Genomic DNA, 16,485 nt, shown 5'->3' on the forward strand with positions numbered 1-16,485 from the left:
CGTTTCCTGCATGCTTGAATGAGCTGTCAGCAGGAAAACACATTTTTCAGACGGCATCTAGATGTCGACGCTTTTGTAAATCCGATTAAATTCAAAGATACAGTGACAAAAAATGTGTGCATCTTGCACTGGTCTTTATTTAAAATCCAGAACATGTTAGACAACAATTAAATAATTTACATCATACTTTAAACACTACAATATAATTTGTATATTATCCTCCTCAGTTTTAGCCACAGCATAAAAGCAGAAACAACACAAGCAACGTATGTACCAACAAAATGTATCAGCAAAACTACGTTAAAAGAGTGTGTTAAACACTGTTCTTTTCCCCCCTTCTTTTTAAAGCAACGTTTTTAAGGTATATCACAGTGGTTCTCCCCAATTGGGGTCTTGTGTAAAATTCTGAGTCTAACATTAGAAAATCAATTCCTACTAATTTATATAAGAACTTCACATGTTAGTAGCTAAAGGATTTTGGCACACACCTGTTAAAAATATTCAAAGCTTGGGGGAAAACATTGTGCAAAATGCAGCTGATCTAAAACTCTTGCGTTCCCTTATACCTTCTACAAGTCCCGATGAGCTTGTGGTAATCTTAGTGCAACACGGAGGCAGATTAAACTGCCTTCTTTATGTAAAACAAACAAAAAAAACCCTGCCAGCATGAAACAAAACATTAGAAGCATGTAGCTATTGCACGTAACTAGATGAAAAATAAATACCAATGAAAACACAAATGATCAAAATCAATAAGCAAAGCAGTCAATGCCCTTGCCTTAAACTTTCACTTGTTAAACATACAATAAATACGGAACAAAACACGTTTTTTTCTCTCTTTCTTGAAAGGAAAAAAAAGTTTCTGGTTGTATTTTTTAAAATGGTTAAAGGTTTTGTTTTTTTCTAAAGAATTTCCTGTTCTTTAAAAAGTATACCGGCCAGAGGAATTCAGAAACAAAATGCTCAGGCTTCTTTGAATTGAGGACTTTGAATGATCGTTCAGACTGTTTGCGTGTAGCTTTTCTTGCTGTATTGCTCTACAGTTGCTAAACCTTGGCATGGCACCACTGGCACGAATTTGATTGGGTAGTCCTCCCTTCTTTCACTAGCCCGCAAATGAATGCGACCTTTTCCCCCAAGTTTAAATGTCAATATTTGGAAACTACTGAATGGTTAAAACGGGCTCTGAAGCACCAGAGTGTGGAGAAATGCTACATGCTTCCAAGAGCCTCCCACTAGAGACCTCAGTGTTACTGCAAGCTTCACTTAAACTAAATAAAAGTAATGTGATCAGGAAAGATGCTGTTTTACTATTAAAGGCGTAATTCGTCCTGCAGTAAGGGCTGTGAAATCTCCCTGTTGGTTAGAGGCAAAGGGGGCAGTTGCCTCTGTGTGACCTGCTTCACAAACATGATGAGGAATCCCAGGACGAGGCAGCTGCCCAGGACCGGGCCCACAGCCCAGGCATACGAGGGTTCTTCAGGTACGGATGGGAGTACGGGTCCAGGCGTAAACGTCTCCACCAGCAGATCCCGCACACTCATCTGTGAACCGTTGTTAGGCAGTGGCTGAATGCCCAGAACGCTACACATGAGAGGGTACAGGTCGACCGAGCGCATAGAGGCCTTAGTGTAACCTGTGCGGAATGATGGGCCACGAGCAACAAACACAGGGTGCATGCTGGGTAGGTGGTTATCATAGCCGTGGTTGCCCACTGTGAAAAATGAAAATCAGTTATGACCTGCTGATTGAAATAAGCACAACATTAAGAGAACTAATTCCCATTAATACTCACACATAAACGATCCAGTTTTGTTCTGCACAATTGTCCAGCCTTCTTTCACCTCAATGATAATGGGCATTATTCTTACGTTGTGTTTGTAGTGGAAATGATCAGGAATGTCTTCTCTCTTGTACACGACCATGTTAGGATTTGCATTCTCCAACAAATTATACACCTCATCAAATTTGCCTGAGAGAAAAGGAAAAAAAAGTCACCCTGCTCTCTCATAATTATGTGACTGGTGTGTGTGTGTCAGGAAAACAAAATATTAAATAGATCAGTCCTAAATATAAAAACGTACCTTCTTTAGGTAAAATGCCCACCACTGGGCTCTTGTCTATCCATGTATAGAGATCTCGACTCACGTAGGCGTCCAGCTCAATGACTTTGTCATGTGACAGCTGTGTCATGCCGTGGTCACTAGTGACAATGAGATTGATTTTATCATAAAGCCCAGCTTTTTTGAGCTTGTCTCGGAGAAAGCCCAGTTTGACATCAATGTCCTCAATGACCACGTCCATAAGCGGGCTCTCGGGCCCCAGGTTGTGGCCGCTCTCGTCAGGCTCTTCCCAGTACAGCACTCCAAAATTGATCTCCTCTGGTCCTAAGAACCAGTTGATCAGCTTCTCGACACGCATCTCGAAGGGCACAGAGGCATTGTATGGCATGTAACGGGTCGGGTATATTCCTCTGATGGACACATCTGATCCAGGCCACATGGCAGCTCCGCTCCTCTGCCCAGAATTCTGATTGGTTACCCACAGCGGTACCGCCTCCTCCCACCATCGAGAGTTGTACACTTCTGGCCCCTCCATGGAGAAGGAGCGATTCATAACTGGGTCATACATTTCATTCGCTACGATGCCGTGACTCTCTGCGTGCAAGCCTGTCACTAAAGTGTAGTGGTTAGGAAAGGTCTTGGTGATGTAGGTGTTCTCCACACGCTCCACCTGCACTCCTTCGTCCATCATGGCACGGAAGTTTGGTGTGGGAACCCTGTTGACATAATCCCAGCGGAAACCATCAAATGACACTAGCAGCAGCTTGTGATGCTCTTCTTGGTGTGACAGAGGTGGAAGCAGCAGGGCTAGAAGGCCGCTCAGTACGTACATCTTCCTCATCGACAAAACGTTCATGTTGCACTCTGATGCCAGACAGAGCCTATAAATAGAAAATAATTCATAATGCACAGCTTTTTCTAGCCAGGATCCAATCTGCATATACATTCAAACACACACACACACACACACAGACACACACACACACACACACACACACACACACACACACAGACACAGCATCTGTAAAGTATTCACAGGGCTTCACTTTTTTCACATTTTATGTTAAAACATAATTCCAAAATTTATTACATTCATTATTTTCCACCAAATTCCCTAGAAATACCCTATAAATGACAACGTAAAATAAGTGTGTTTGAAATCTTTGCAAATCTATTACAAATAAAAAAAAAAGAAGAAAATCACATGTACACAAGTATTCACAGCCTTTGCGCAATACTTTGTTGAAGCACCTTTGGCACCAATTACAGCCTCAAATGTTTTTAAGTATGATGCTACAAGCTTGGCTCACCTATTTCTGGGCAGCTTTTCCCATTGTTCTTTGCAAAACCTCTCAAGCTCCACTAGGTTGGATGGGGAGCATCATTTTAAGATCTCTTCATAAAGGTTTAAGTCTGGGCTCTGGCTTGGCCACTCGAAGACATTCACAGAGCCGTCTCGTAGTCACTCCTTTGTTATCTTGACTGTGTGCTTAGGGTCGTTGTCCTGTTGGAAGACGAACCGTTGCCCCAGTTTGAGGTCCAGATTGCTCTGGAGCAGATTTTCATCAAAGATTTCTTTGTACATTGCATTCATCTTTCCCTTGATCCTGACTAATCTCCCAGTTCCTGCTGCTGAAAAACATCCCCACAGCATGATGCTGCCACCACCATGTTTCACTGTAGAAATGGTATATGCCAATTGATGAGCGGTGCCTGGTTTCCTCCAGACGCGATGCTTGCCATTTAGGCCAAAGAGTTCAATCTTTGTTTCTTATGGTCTGAGAGTCCTTCAGGTACCTTTTGGCAAACTCTAGGAGGGCTGTCATGTTCCATTTACGAATGGAGGTCACTGTGCTCATTGGGATCTTTAATGCTGCAGAAATATTTCTGTACCATTTTCGTTTCCTTCCCCAGATGTGTACCTCGACACAATCATGTCTCGGAAATCTACCGACAATTCCCTGAACTTCATGGCTTGGTTTGTGCTCTGACATGCACTGTTAACTGTTTTGCCTTTCCAAATTGTGTTCAATCAACTGAATTTATCACAGGTGGACTCCAGTCAAGTTGTAGAAACATCTCAAGGATGGTCAGCTGGATGCACCTGAGCGCAATTTTGGGTGTCATGGCAAATCTGTGAATACTTCTGTACATGTGACCACCAATAACATTATGACCACCTGCCTAATATTGTGTTGGTCTCACTTTTGCTGCCAAAACAGTCATGACCTGTCGAGCATTAACCGCATTTACTTCTTTAGCAGTTTGAGCTACAGGAGCTTGTCTGTGGAATCGAAACACACGGACCAGCCTTCACTCCCCACATGCATCAGTGAGCCTTGACTGCCCATAACCCTGTCACCGGTTCACCACTGTTCCTTTCTTGAGCACTTTTGATAGATACTGACCACTACAGACCAGGAACATCCTTCAAGTTCTGGAGATCCTACAGTTTTGGAGATGCTCTGACCCAGTCACAATTTGGCCCTTTTCATACTCGCTCAAATACTTACACTTGACAATTTTTCCCGCTTCTAACACGTCAACTTTGAGGACAAAATGTTCACTTGCTGCCTAATAAATATAATAACAGGTGCCATGATGAAGAGATAATCAGTGTTATTTACTTCAACAGTCATAATGTTATGCCTGATTGGTGTGTAGATTATTATATATATATATATATATATATATATATATATATATATATATATATATATATATATATGTATATACACACACACACACACACACACACACACACACACACACACACACACACACAATCAAATGGTACAAAATACAAAATATTTAAATTATAAAATCTTACACAATGAAAAAAAAAATAGTAACAACATGCAATATAATTGCAAACCTTATTACAGAGGAGGATTATTTATATATTTTTTTGTCTTTATTCTCATGTTAGGGACTTTTTACCGGTTGCTATCTGATGTCTGAAGGAACTGAGACGGCAATGTCCAGGTTCATTTCTGTACCTGTTCAGCGTAATAAACTGCATGACACTGGAATCACCAATTGCCCTGAAATACTTTTGTTTCCAATCAATTTGCTAAAAATTTTATTCTGTCAAGACAATGACCCAAAAACAGATAAAAAGCATGAATGAAAAATGTCTCCATTTATCAAGAGCGCTCATTTCACACTCACTGGTGCCACCATGCATGAATAGGCATCTCTCAGGGATTTATGCGCTGTTAACAGGTGCAAAAGTCTCAATGAGACATACATAGATATACATATATAGAGCATGTATATAGGCATGTCATGAACACATATGTACACGAACACACACATGGTAGTGAACGCAGCACGGGTGCTGAGCAGAACACGACAAACCGATGACATCATCCAATGCAGCTCAGCTCCGTCACATTCACTGCTTCTAGTAATATATATATATATATATATATATATATATATATATATATATATATATATATGTGTGTGTGTGTGTGTGTGTGTGTGTGTGTGTGTGTGTAGATGTGTTTGCGTAAAAAAATATATATATATATTAATTGAGAACACAATGTAAGAGAAATATCCGTATTTTCTCAAACCGCACATTGTCTTACATTTCACCGAGGCTTTTGCAGGCTCCGGTTAGATCTGTGTGTGTGTGTGTGTGTGCGTGTGTGTGAATACGCAGCTGTACAATCAGCAGCAGCGCACTGACACACACTGCCCTCAACACCGTATAACGTCTTAATATAGCTGCCATGCTTCCTGTCCCAGTTATTATTAATAATAATAAAACATTTCACTGCAATAAACTGCAAAGTATGAAGCCCATACAGAGAGAACCTTACCTTACAACAGCAGCTCCCAATCTGACAACGGAGAAAAAATACCAAAAACGGTGTCGTAAACAGGAAGTCCCGCCCCCTCGGAGGTTTATTAACATAATTAATGCCCCAAACCAATTTCCGGTGAAAAAAAATATATATGTATGCATATTTAGTGTTAACATACTAAATATGAATAAAACTTGAAATCGTATCTATTATCTATGAATCAGATCTATTTTGTCTATGAATACCATTTAGCATATGAATAATGTTCATAATGTTCATGTTGCAAAGCCTCAGACCCAAATTGATCATTTATTTGATATGAAATCATGTATTAAATCCTATTCTAATCCTATTACATATTTGTAACCTTGAAATATGCATGAACCTTGTCATTTTGTGCGGATTTTTTCAGCCAAGCTTCAGTGAAAATATATGCTATACATCTTTCTATATCTAGTCATCACTGTGAGGGTTTTTAAAAATGCATTAATCTACATGGACTTAAAGGAGACTTCCAGTGTCCTTCACTGCTGCATACTACTACACATGATCCATCCAGAGCTACTACATTGTTATAAATCTTACTTTCAGATGTCTTTTGCCCCAGTATAAGTAATTCTTTATTGTAATCAATTCGGTGTAAAATAATTATTATCTGTAGCCCCAAACAGCTGCAGCAGCATCCGCCAGGATCTAGTAGATTAGTAGTCGCGCTTTATTCTTTTGACCAGCAGATGTCAGTAGTGCGCAATGTTTTTCAGTTTTGCCCTCAAATGTGTTCAAGGCCCATTCTTTTATTAAACATTAGATATTTATTAAATATAAACAGTAATCAAGATCATTGTAATCTGTTGCCAGAATCTAAAGACCCAAAGATCTGTTCTCAAGAGGTTTGAGGATGGATTTGGACTGTAATCAATATCAATAGTCCACTAGAATTTCTCAAGACCACAGGTTGCATATACAGTTCACCTAAACAATATCACTGCACTCCTAAACAATAATGGGACTGTAATTAATGGACATTCGGTGTCACATAGATGAGGACGGGTTCCTTTTTAAGTCTGGTTCCTCTCAGGGTTTCTTTCTCATGACATCTCGGGGAGTTTTTCCTTTCAACAGTCGCCACTGTCTCGTTCATTAGGGACAAACTTACAAATATAAGGTACAAACTTATACACACAAACTTATCTGTTATTTTATATAATTTGTAATCTCGGTGCCTTGAGACAATGTACATTGTTAATCTTGCTGCTTTGAGACAATGTCATTGTTTAAAAAATGCTATACAAATACAAATACATTTAATTCCATTGTATTTAGTTGACACACACAATGAATTTGGTTCCAGCTGTTAGTGACTCTCAAAAGTACAGACATAAATAAAACCTATACATGACAAAACAGACAAGACAAGACAAAAACAGACTCTATACAAGACAACACAGACAATGTGAGACAGTATAGACAGTGTGGGTAATAAATAGGGATACAGATCAGTTAATTGTATTTTTGTACAAAGAATGCAAAGAAGGATAGAATGAAGGGAAACGTGCATTTTTATTGCATCATTGTTATTTAAATACACCTTTGTTCTGTAGCATTAGGTATTAAAGGCTGTAATAGTTGCACTAGTAGGTCCCCTACAGAGGGAGCAGTTGGTTGGAGGTCACTGAGCTCACTGTTTCCACTAAATTGTGCCATGGGGGAAGTGTAAAGTAAGTCCACAGCCTGACTGTTGTGCAAACTAGGAGGATGTGATCAGATACTTTGGTGTCTCCGTGGTAACCAGAAACTGACGCAACAACCCTTCTTCCTCCTCCTCCTCCTCCTTCTCCTCCTCCTCATTTTTTTTATCATTCAAAAACAAGTGGAAAGTAGGAGCAGCGCGAGCGTCGCACAACTCCTTGCTTTTCTTCTCGCGTGTCCTCCTTCCCTTCGTCTCCGGAGCTCTAGAATCGGTAAGTCTATATAAGCTTTATAAGCAGCGATGGCGCACACTTTCTATACAATTTTGAGCACCGATTGAACCGAGAGAAACACACTGAAATTAAAACATACAAGAAAATTGTGGCGTTTCCCTCTGGAAACATCTGGAAATGTCATAATTCATTTCGTATTAATTTATGAATGCTGTGCGCGTGCCGTTGGATTTATGACCTTTCCAGATGTGTCAGATGTTCCATGCGACGTGTGGATGTTTTTTTCTTCTTTCTTTTAATAGATAAAGACATGTTATTGTATACAGACCTAATGCACCTGTCTTAATGTATTTATTTATTTATTTATTTATTTAGAATTTTAAAAAGTCTCCAAGAGCAGTGTATGTGTGCGCCGGGAAATGTGTGTTTTATTTAATTTAATTTAATTTCATTTAATTTTTTTTTTTTTCAAAATAAAAAGTTTACAGAGATAAAATATTTTTTAAATAGATACCAGTGCTGGAGAACGTAAAAGAATGCTGTAATTGACTTATAAACAGTGATGACAATGAAAGTGCAACTTTTCATAGTAAACACTTTTATGATGGGATGTTACCTGGAAACCTTTGAGAGTCTGGAGGTTTTTCTGATCAGAGATTTGTTTGTTAGTTGTTTTTTTTTGTTTTTTTTTACAACCTTTAATGGATCCTCCCAGAGAGACAGGCCAAAGAACCATTTAGAGCTCAATACTCAACTTTTCACAAGATAAGCATCAGGATTGAGGCATCTACAGTACAATTAGTCTTTATCACATAGTTACATGTGCATCATATGCAGACCAACATGAAAATTGCTGGCTGTCTGAAATTAGTGTTGAACTTGTAAACTGTAAACTTGCAACTATAAAATCAGGAGGATAAAAATGCTGAGAACTTACATCGTCCATATGCTCTTAAAGCAGGACATGAGGTTGTCCTTAACATTGAGGTAAGATCTCGATGTGAAATGCACTTTTTTTTTTTATTCTTTCATTAATCTCTAGTCACCATGCCCTGCTCAGGGCTGTGCATATCATAAGAGCACGGGGCAAAAGATGGAAATGCATGTACAGAATTGAACACCTGTCTATAGCAGGGCACAGAAGGAACATTCATTCATCAACAGAGAAAGAATCTGAGCTCAGGATCAAATTGGGGACTCTGGAGTTCTTTGTTAGCAACGCTCCTTTTTTTTGTCTAAGCCCTATAGACCAACTTGAAGGCTATTTTAAAATTATGGGGTGTAGTAAGAAAAAGCTATGCCCCTTGATGTAGCCTTCAAACAAGACAAACATTTTGCTCAGGTACTAAACGAAACAGTATTTTTTATTACGCCTGTAGGTCTAAACATAATGTTTTAGCTTATTATTTTAACACAGCTTGGTGAACGTTTTATTACTGGCACAAGAAGTGGAGACTTATTTTTGTTTCTTTGAACAAATTGGGTCTTATTTATTCTTACCTCCCCAAGAACTTTGAGCTGTTGCTGGAATGTTGATGTATTCTGAGACTTTGACCGAAACTCAAATCTTAGAATAATCAGGCAAATTTTAAATAAACCACATATTAATATTATTAGCAACATAGTGTTATGCAGAAAATGTGCAATATCACATCAAAGTATAAGTCATTCGGCATCATGCAGTTTGGTGCCACACTTGAAATCAGTCAAGGAAACACCGCTATGTTAATTAGTGATACCACAAAAAAAAAAAAACATTATGACTAAAACAGACATAGCAATCCTTTGACGGATTTATTTACAAAACAGGCTTGTCCTGAAGCATTGTTTGTTTCACATCAGTCCACTTTTATAAAAGTAAATCTTGCTGTTTTGTGTGCTAATATTATGACAGCACATTGAAATGAAGGATGTGACCTCTCCTGTCATCCCTCTCTCCCCTAAGCTTTGTGACCATACACACTGCTGCCACTTATCTGCCATTTTCAAAGGCTTCATAGGTATCGTTTCATGTCAAGGCGAAATGCTGACTCATAGGCTGCTTTAAGCTTCCATGGCAACTGCTAGCAAGGATCCAGAGCGTGACATGAGATGTAGAAATGAAACACTCCTGTGTGAGCCTTCAGAAAAGTTACTGGTTAAAAAACGATTGCTGATTTATGTTGTTGTATGGTGCTTTATTTCATTTTAATAGGCCAGACCTTTGTAAACTTATTACAGTAATCCAGGTTGAGTAACATATTTGTGACAAAAAAATCTAATATTCATCTTTTCCCTCCAGGATTTTAATAAACCCTGTTTTTGACTAAGACAAAGGAGAAAAATAACTGAATTAAGTTTTATTGAAGAATCACATTTACATGCTCTTCTTGCAGAAGATGTGGATTTTTTATATTTGGATGTATAAAATAAGAGGATGAATTTCATGAATGTTTTGCCTGCAAAGCTTCAAGTTTCAGTGATCAGCTAAAGAAAAACACAGCTTTCATTAGCATGTCAGTTTATTTCCAGTCTATTTTAACCACTCTTGTGTTTGTGTATCAGACAAGCCATGGACACATTGCCACAGATTCATGTAAACGACGTCAGTAGCCTGGAGTGCGATAACTTAGAGGTTGCAACAGATGACCATCTAAGAAATTTAAAGGCTTTGGCTGAAAGACTAAGACTACAGACCAGGAGACCCTCCTATCAAGAGTGGAAGGACCAAGTAGAAGCTACCAATACCAAAGTACCATCGGATCCAACAAAGTCTACTATGTTAGATCATGGTGCAGAACAGGAACACACAGATACGTCCAAAAGAAATGACCACACGTTGGACTTAACACAAGAAAGCAGCATGACTTCGACAAACCTGAAAGGGTTTGGGAATATTGATGGGGCTCTCAGCTGGCTGAGGGAGGAACTGGTGAGAGAATCCTGATTGTGTTTGATTGTTTATAGACAATATTATTTGAGATTGCAGGGACTTTGTTTCAAATGGTATGCTAGATAGTTTTGGATGAGGTTTTTCCTTAAAACTTTTAGTTGGAATGTTGCATCTCCTATTACTCAAAAAAAAAAAAAACTAATTCCCAGTCTCAAAACCTATAATGTGGAAAATGACCATTAATAGTATAAATACTACTGTATAATAAATATGTATTTCCTTGACATCAATTAATGGTAAATGGATTAAATAATGTACTAGTGAACTAATGAAGGAATGTAGTGAAGTCCTTCAGTATGAGGATACAGTCTAAATATTTATTCAACAAATAGTTAATTAGCAAAAATGATCGAATGTATTAGATGAACAAACTTTTTTTGCTACAGATTTGATAAAGATTTGCCTCATTATTAAATTATCAATTCTTTCAATTATTTTACCAATTAGTTGCTACTCATTCTGTAACATGATTGTCTAAGTACTTAAGTCTACTTAAGTCCACTGAAGTCTAAGGACTTAAGTGGATATGGCAGTAAGAATAAGCCCACATATAAATGACTCTGTTCTATATGTTGTCAGTTAAGCGTTGCATATGGCTATCAGGTTATTACTATTTTACTAGTTACATGGTCATTGTTACAACCTGTTTACTTGTTTATAGTTAGGTCTAAATCAGAATCAGGTTTATTGGCTAGGTGTGTTGACACACACAAGGAATTTGTTTCCAGCTGTTAGTGACTCTCAAAAGTACAGACATAAATAACACTATACATTTAGCTTGGACTATAAAAGACAAAACAGGCAAGACAAGACAAAACCAGACTATACAAGACAAAAAAGACAATGTGAGACAAACTGAACTGATGCTTTCCAATGTTTCACATTGGCTTTCTGAATGGAACTAATTTACCTCAATTATCTAAAATAAATGTGACAGACATATTTTCCGTTAAAGTGTTGATACTTAATCTGCCCCAATCTGCTAATAATAATAATAATAATAATAATAATAATAATAATAATAGTAATAATAATAATAATAATAATAATAATAATAAATAAATAATGATTTCACAAACTCTGTGAAGTTGTGGGTTCATGCAGAGAAAATCAGGCATTGTAAATTATGTTTCATCACTTATGGGAGGTAGTTTGAGGGATGTCTATGTTTTCCTGCTGTTCTACAAAAGGAAAAGTATACAGTAAAGTTCATGTGCTGTACTGTATATTAACACGTCTTAAGTTACTTGAGTTGCATGTTTTGTTGTGTGAGCATATCATTTTGAATAGCTGCAATATTATGCTGAAATGTGTATTTAATAAAAAAAAAGACTATCTAGATATAAGCCAAGGACTGTGCATGTGGTGAAATGACATCCACATAAAAATCAATTTCTGGTGAATTCAAAATGTTTAAAATTGTGCTGATCTCCTTTGAGCAGAAATATGTCTTTGTGGATTTGAATCCTATCAGATTACATCCTTCACCCCTTGTTTTGTAGAAGGAGATGCGTTTGCAGGACCAGCAGCTTGCCAGGCAGCTTATGCGCCTGCGAGGAGATATCAACAAACTGAAGATCGAGCAGACGTGCCACCTGCACAGACGAATGCTCAACGATGCCACGTTTGGCCTGGAGGAGCATGACGAGCTCTCTGATCTTCTATGTGATAGCCCTGTTACACCTGGGTTCGGTCTCTCCGCACCTCTTCGCCTGATTGGCGTCACTAAGATGAACATAAACACAAGACGCTTCTCCCTCTGCTAGCCTCAACGTAAACAGGGTTTATATGTAACCTCTACCATGTCTTCAACGTAAAAAGACAAAAGGATCGCATATAATAGAAAAAAATATTTTGTAACAAAAACTGAATCTGTTAGCTGTAATAATGTGTTTAGTGAGGGATTTGATTTTACTGCTTTCATCGCTTTATATATTGTATGAAGTATAATATATACATACCCAGATTTGTACATATGACAGAGTATAAAGAATTTATAAAGAATGTTATTTAGCTGCTCAGTACCTGATACTTCAACACTGAAAACTTTGGTACAAAACAGTGTTGCTTTTATGATGGTTTTCAATGTTTTTATCTACTACTGAATTACTTTTTTTGTGTAATTTAGCTCCTAGTTTCAATGTGGAGGAGATAAAATTATTAGTTGTTAATCATCTTGATTAGTTTGTCCATTTATTCTACAGATGTACTACACATTGACTGTTGTGGGATGTGCTTTTATTAGACAAGATTCTTTGTGCATTTCCAGAGATTTTATATTCCTCATAACCACAGATGACAGACATGACATTTCTAAATATATAAATAATAATTAAAAAAAATTTTTAAATGTAATAATAAAAGATATAGCAGGTTTTTCTTTTTTATTTAACCTGAAATAGGTGCATTTTACGTTGTGGACCAAACTTGAGAGATATATTTCTGCTATTAGTTACATTATAAAACAGCTATAAACAGTCAATTCCTTTACGACACCCTTATTTTCTTTATTTTCAACTTGATAATGCACTTTGTAATGTTACTGACTAACCATAAAGCACAGGTCCTCTGTTCTGAAGACCACCTAAATTCATAGGTTTGCAATGCACTGAAACTTTATACTCCTAATCACTTTTAAATGCAAAAAAAAAATCCTTAGAGGATTGTTTGTGGGGGTTTTTGTGTGTGTGTGTGTGTGTGTGTGTGTGTGTGTGTGTGTGTTGGGGGGGTTATTTCTTAAAAAAGCAGTTAGAATAAATTATCAAGACAACCTTCCATGGCTGTTCAATTCTAATTCATCAGGAGTGCTACACAGCAGAAAGAGAAAGAAAATCCCCCATACTTACCCACAAGTTTTTTAAGATGCCTCAGGATAAGATAATAAGGGAAACAAGAGAAGGCCAGGAGGGCCACGGCCCTTAAGATCGCATTGAAAAGGTTACAGTTTCATGGCCACTCACAATGACTGGCTTCAATCAATGGAATGGAAAACACACAAAAAGGAGTAATGGAGGGAAACCCCATGCTCCCAAGAGACAGTATAAAACGACTAAGGAACATTTAGTCACATATTTGTCACAAACAATGGCACATCAGTGAGAATGAATCTGAACACACGATAACAACATTTATAGTTAATGTGCTATGACACGTGTTGCGTTTACTGCTTAAGCATCGTACAATGACTGTGTGACTTCCTGTTTATCACTGCGCTTGCTCTTTATGTTGTAGAGACTCTCACTGACTTACAATGTATGACCTACCTTTGTTATTAAAGCCTGAGGCTTCCCTTCGATTGTGAGTCTGCACCTTAACTTTATCTCACCACAAAAAACAGTTTTCCCATTCAGACATTCTCTGGAATGTAAGATCGACATCATGCTTTAACTGTATGAGCAAACCAAAGTTCTGGGTGAATAGACTGTATGGTTGAAATACTTCCTCTCTCGATTCATTCCGTGTCACTGAATTTACTGTTTCACAAATAATGAGTAGAGGAAGTTGTCGGGTTTCCTCCCGCATTAGGCACCAGACTGCCCTGACCAGGAGATATTGTGTCATACAGTAGTGTTAATTTACATCAGGGTTGCCAAAGTCAACACCTGTGCCTGTAAAGGCTTTACCTGAGTCATACAGAAAGAAGGGCTTACTGCTATATTTTCTATCCAAGAGCTGTTCAGAATAAAAGATTTTGCCTCTTTAGGACAGCAAAGACTGATCCTACTCCACTTTTAGCATCGCTGCAGGTAAACCAGGCTGAGGTCACACCACAAAAAGAAAGCATGGCTCCTCTATTATCCACCCTGGGATCATTTAATCCTCTTTATCTAGCAGAGAAAGTTGCATGCTCAGACCATTAGCAAAGGCTTATGCCTATTTAAAGAGATCTCGTTGACTCTTGTGCATAAATCTGCGCGTGCAAGATAGAAGGGGATTTTTTGCTTATATAACTTTCATATTAAGCAAATTTTGATTTTTTTTTTTTAAATCATAAACTACTTGTAAAACATCATCATTAAAAGGAAATAAAGGCAATCTCTCTCAGTAATCAGTATGTACCAATCTGCCTGTTGCCAATCCTGAAACAAATGCTGTGAAAGAGCATAATCTGCTTAAACAAAGCATCCAGTCTAAAAAAGCTAGTTGTTGTTTTTTTTCCTTATTGAAAACTTTTGCATGACTTTTAAGATTCAAAATCTTGTAGCTAGAAAAAAGTGTTGAAATGTTTTTACTACTCCTCATTGAAGGAAAACAGTTTTCCAAGTCACTGCTTACAGAACACATGGTATTCAAATTCAGATGGGTGACAATAACATAAGGGCAGGTGTTTCCAGACTAGTGTACTGCCTCAGACAATTAAGCAACTGACATCATGTTTTGTGGTATGTATAAAGAGAAGTGTTAGCGAATAGCTTAGCTACAGTGCTTTCAGTAGTGCGGTAATATCAGAATTATCTGTAGTAGAATAGACACTTTCTTTCCTCAAATCTAGTGGCTACGCCAAAAAAAAAGGCTACACCAACTTCCGAATCAATTATTAAATGTGCACTGTTGTATTCATTCATTCAATTAAAAGTGTGTGTGTGTGTGCCTGTAGTATTACCATCATTGCACTACAGCTACAGAGGATGTCATGACTATCGAATGGCCATAGCAAAGATTCACACAGCAATGGATATCTGCTAAATTGTAATGTGGAAGTAAGAATACCGTTAACTTTAAAAATAAATAAATAAAAACGGCATCAATTAAAGAACACACAATAAGATTTAGTGCTCCAGTTCAGTCCTCAGCTCGGGTTTCCCTGCCTGTGCCGTTTCTGCTTCTCCAGCCCATGGGTTTCCTTCCACCTTTATAAAACAGGCTGATTGGCCAAGATAAAGTGCTTTGGGGAGTGAATGAGTGGATGACCTCTCTCTCTCTGTGTGTGTGTGTGTGTGTGTGTGTGTGTGTGTGTGTGTGTGTGTGTGTTGCCTTGTGACAGACTCTTCTCATACAGGATGTATTCCTGCAACATACAGTGTTACTTCTAGAGGCTCTCGCTTCACCACAACCCTGAGAAAAATATATAGCAGTTAATAAAAGTGAAATATTTTTACAATAATATTAAAATTTGATCATACAGGTCCTGAAGTTTGCCCATTCTTCTTGTGTTCAACAAATCAACTGAGAGCTGACAATCTAGCTCTTGAAAAGTGCCACTGAAACATGTTATTCATAGTTTTATGTGTGATTATGTGTGATGTTGGGTGCAGAACAGTAACATGTTGATCCTGAAACTTTTTGCTATTACAATGCAGGGTCCTAGAATCAAAGCAGATAAATAACTTTCAACATTTAAACTATTATAATATTTTCATGTGCAGGCCTTGTTAGGAAAGACTAAGTGATTGCAGGTTGGACCAACAGGGGAATAATAATAATATAAAAAAACCTATAGAACATTCACAAGACTCTGAATACTAAACGCAATATTTAATGCAACTCCTTGGTCACAGTCTGTACAGATTACAGAATGATTCTTACATCCCTGATGGATGATATAATAAGCAGTTGTTTTGTAAGGCACGATGTCTGGCAACCGAAAACTCATAAGAGGCTACAACACAACAAGACCTATTTGCCCTGCAGTGTAACAAAACACCATCAGCCAGCTAACTGGCCTTGTCCAATATCTAAATACTCCCTGTATCAGCCCAAACCAACAAATATATAGAGCTACATTGTCTACCTGTTGCATTGCAAATAAACAG

At 37.8% G+C, this 16,485-nt stretch overlaps 2 protein-coding genes across 2 annotated transcripts; one reads left to right on the forward strand and one right to left on the reverse strand.

The window, feature by feature from the left end:
- Positions 1-113: 113 nt before the first annotated feature.
- enpp5 (ectonucleotide pyrophosphatase/phosphodiesterase 5) lies at positions 114-5,978 on the reverse strand. Its single transcript, XM_083561985.1, has 4 exons — positions 5,894-5,978; positions 2,085-2,944; positions 1,796-1,972; positions 114-1,714 (listed from the first exon to the last, which is right to left on the reverse strand). The coding sequence occupies exons 2-4, from the start codon at positions 2,917-2,919 to the stop codon at positions 1,314-1,316; spliced, it is 1,413 nt and encodes a 470-aa protein (XP_083418111.1). The 5' UTR covers positions 2,920-2,944; positions 5,894-5,978; the 3' UTR covers positions 114-1,313.
- A 1,580-nt stretch (positions 5,979-7,558) lies between these two features.
- On the forward strand, positions 7,559-14,027 carry fam167ab (family with sequence similarity 167 member Ab). Its single transcript, XM_083562028.1, has 3 exons — positions 7,559-7,839; positions 10,345-10,711; positions 12,235-14,027. The coding sequence occupies exons 2-3, from the start codon at positions 10,352-10,354 to the stop codon at positions 12,496-12,498; spliced, it is 624 nt and encodes a 207-aa protein (XP_083418154.1). The 5' UTR covers positions 7,559-7,839; positions 10,345-10,351; the 3' UTR covers positions 12,499-14,027.
- The last annotated feature ends 2,458 nt before the right edge of the window (positions 14,028-16,485 follow it).

The sequence above is a fragment of the Silurus aristotelis genome (genome assembly GCF_946808225.1).
Source record: "Silurus aristotelis genome assembly, chromosome: 15".
Lineage (NCBI taxonomy): Eukaryota > Metazoa > Chordata > Actinopteri > Siluriformes > Siluridae > Silurus > Silurus aristotelis.

Coding starts and splice junctions, on each gene's coding strand:
- enpp5 (XM_083561985.1), bottom strand. CDS start 2,919: ATGAACGTTTTGTCGATGAGGAAGATGTACGTACTGAGCGGCCTTCTA. Junction 1,973..2,084: donor GGGCATTTTACCTAAAGAAG/GTACGTTTTTAT, acceptor CTTTTCTCTCAG/GCAAATTTGATGAGGTGTAT. Junction 1,715..1,795: donor CAAAACTGGATCGTTTATGT/GTGAGTATTAAT, acceptor CATTTTTCACAG/TGGGCAACCACGGCTATGAT.
- fam167ab (XM_083562028.1), top strand. CDS start 10,352: ATGGACACATTGCCACAGATTCATGTAAACGACGTCAGTAGCCTGGAG. Junction 10,712..12,234: donor GCTGGCTGAGGGAGGAACTG/GTGAGAGAATCC, acceptor CTTGTTTTGTAG/AAGGAGATGCGTTTGCAGGA.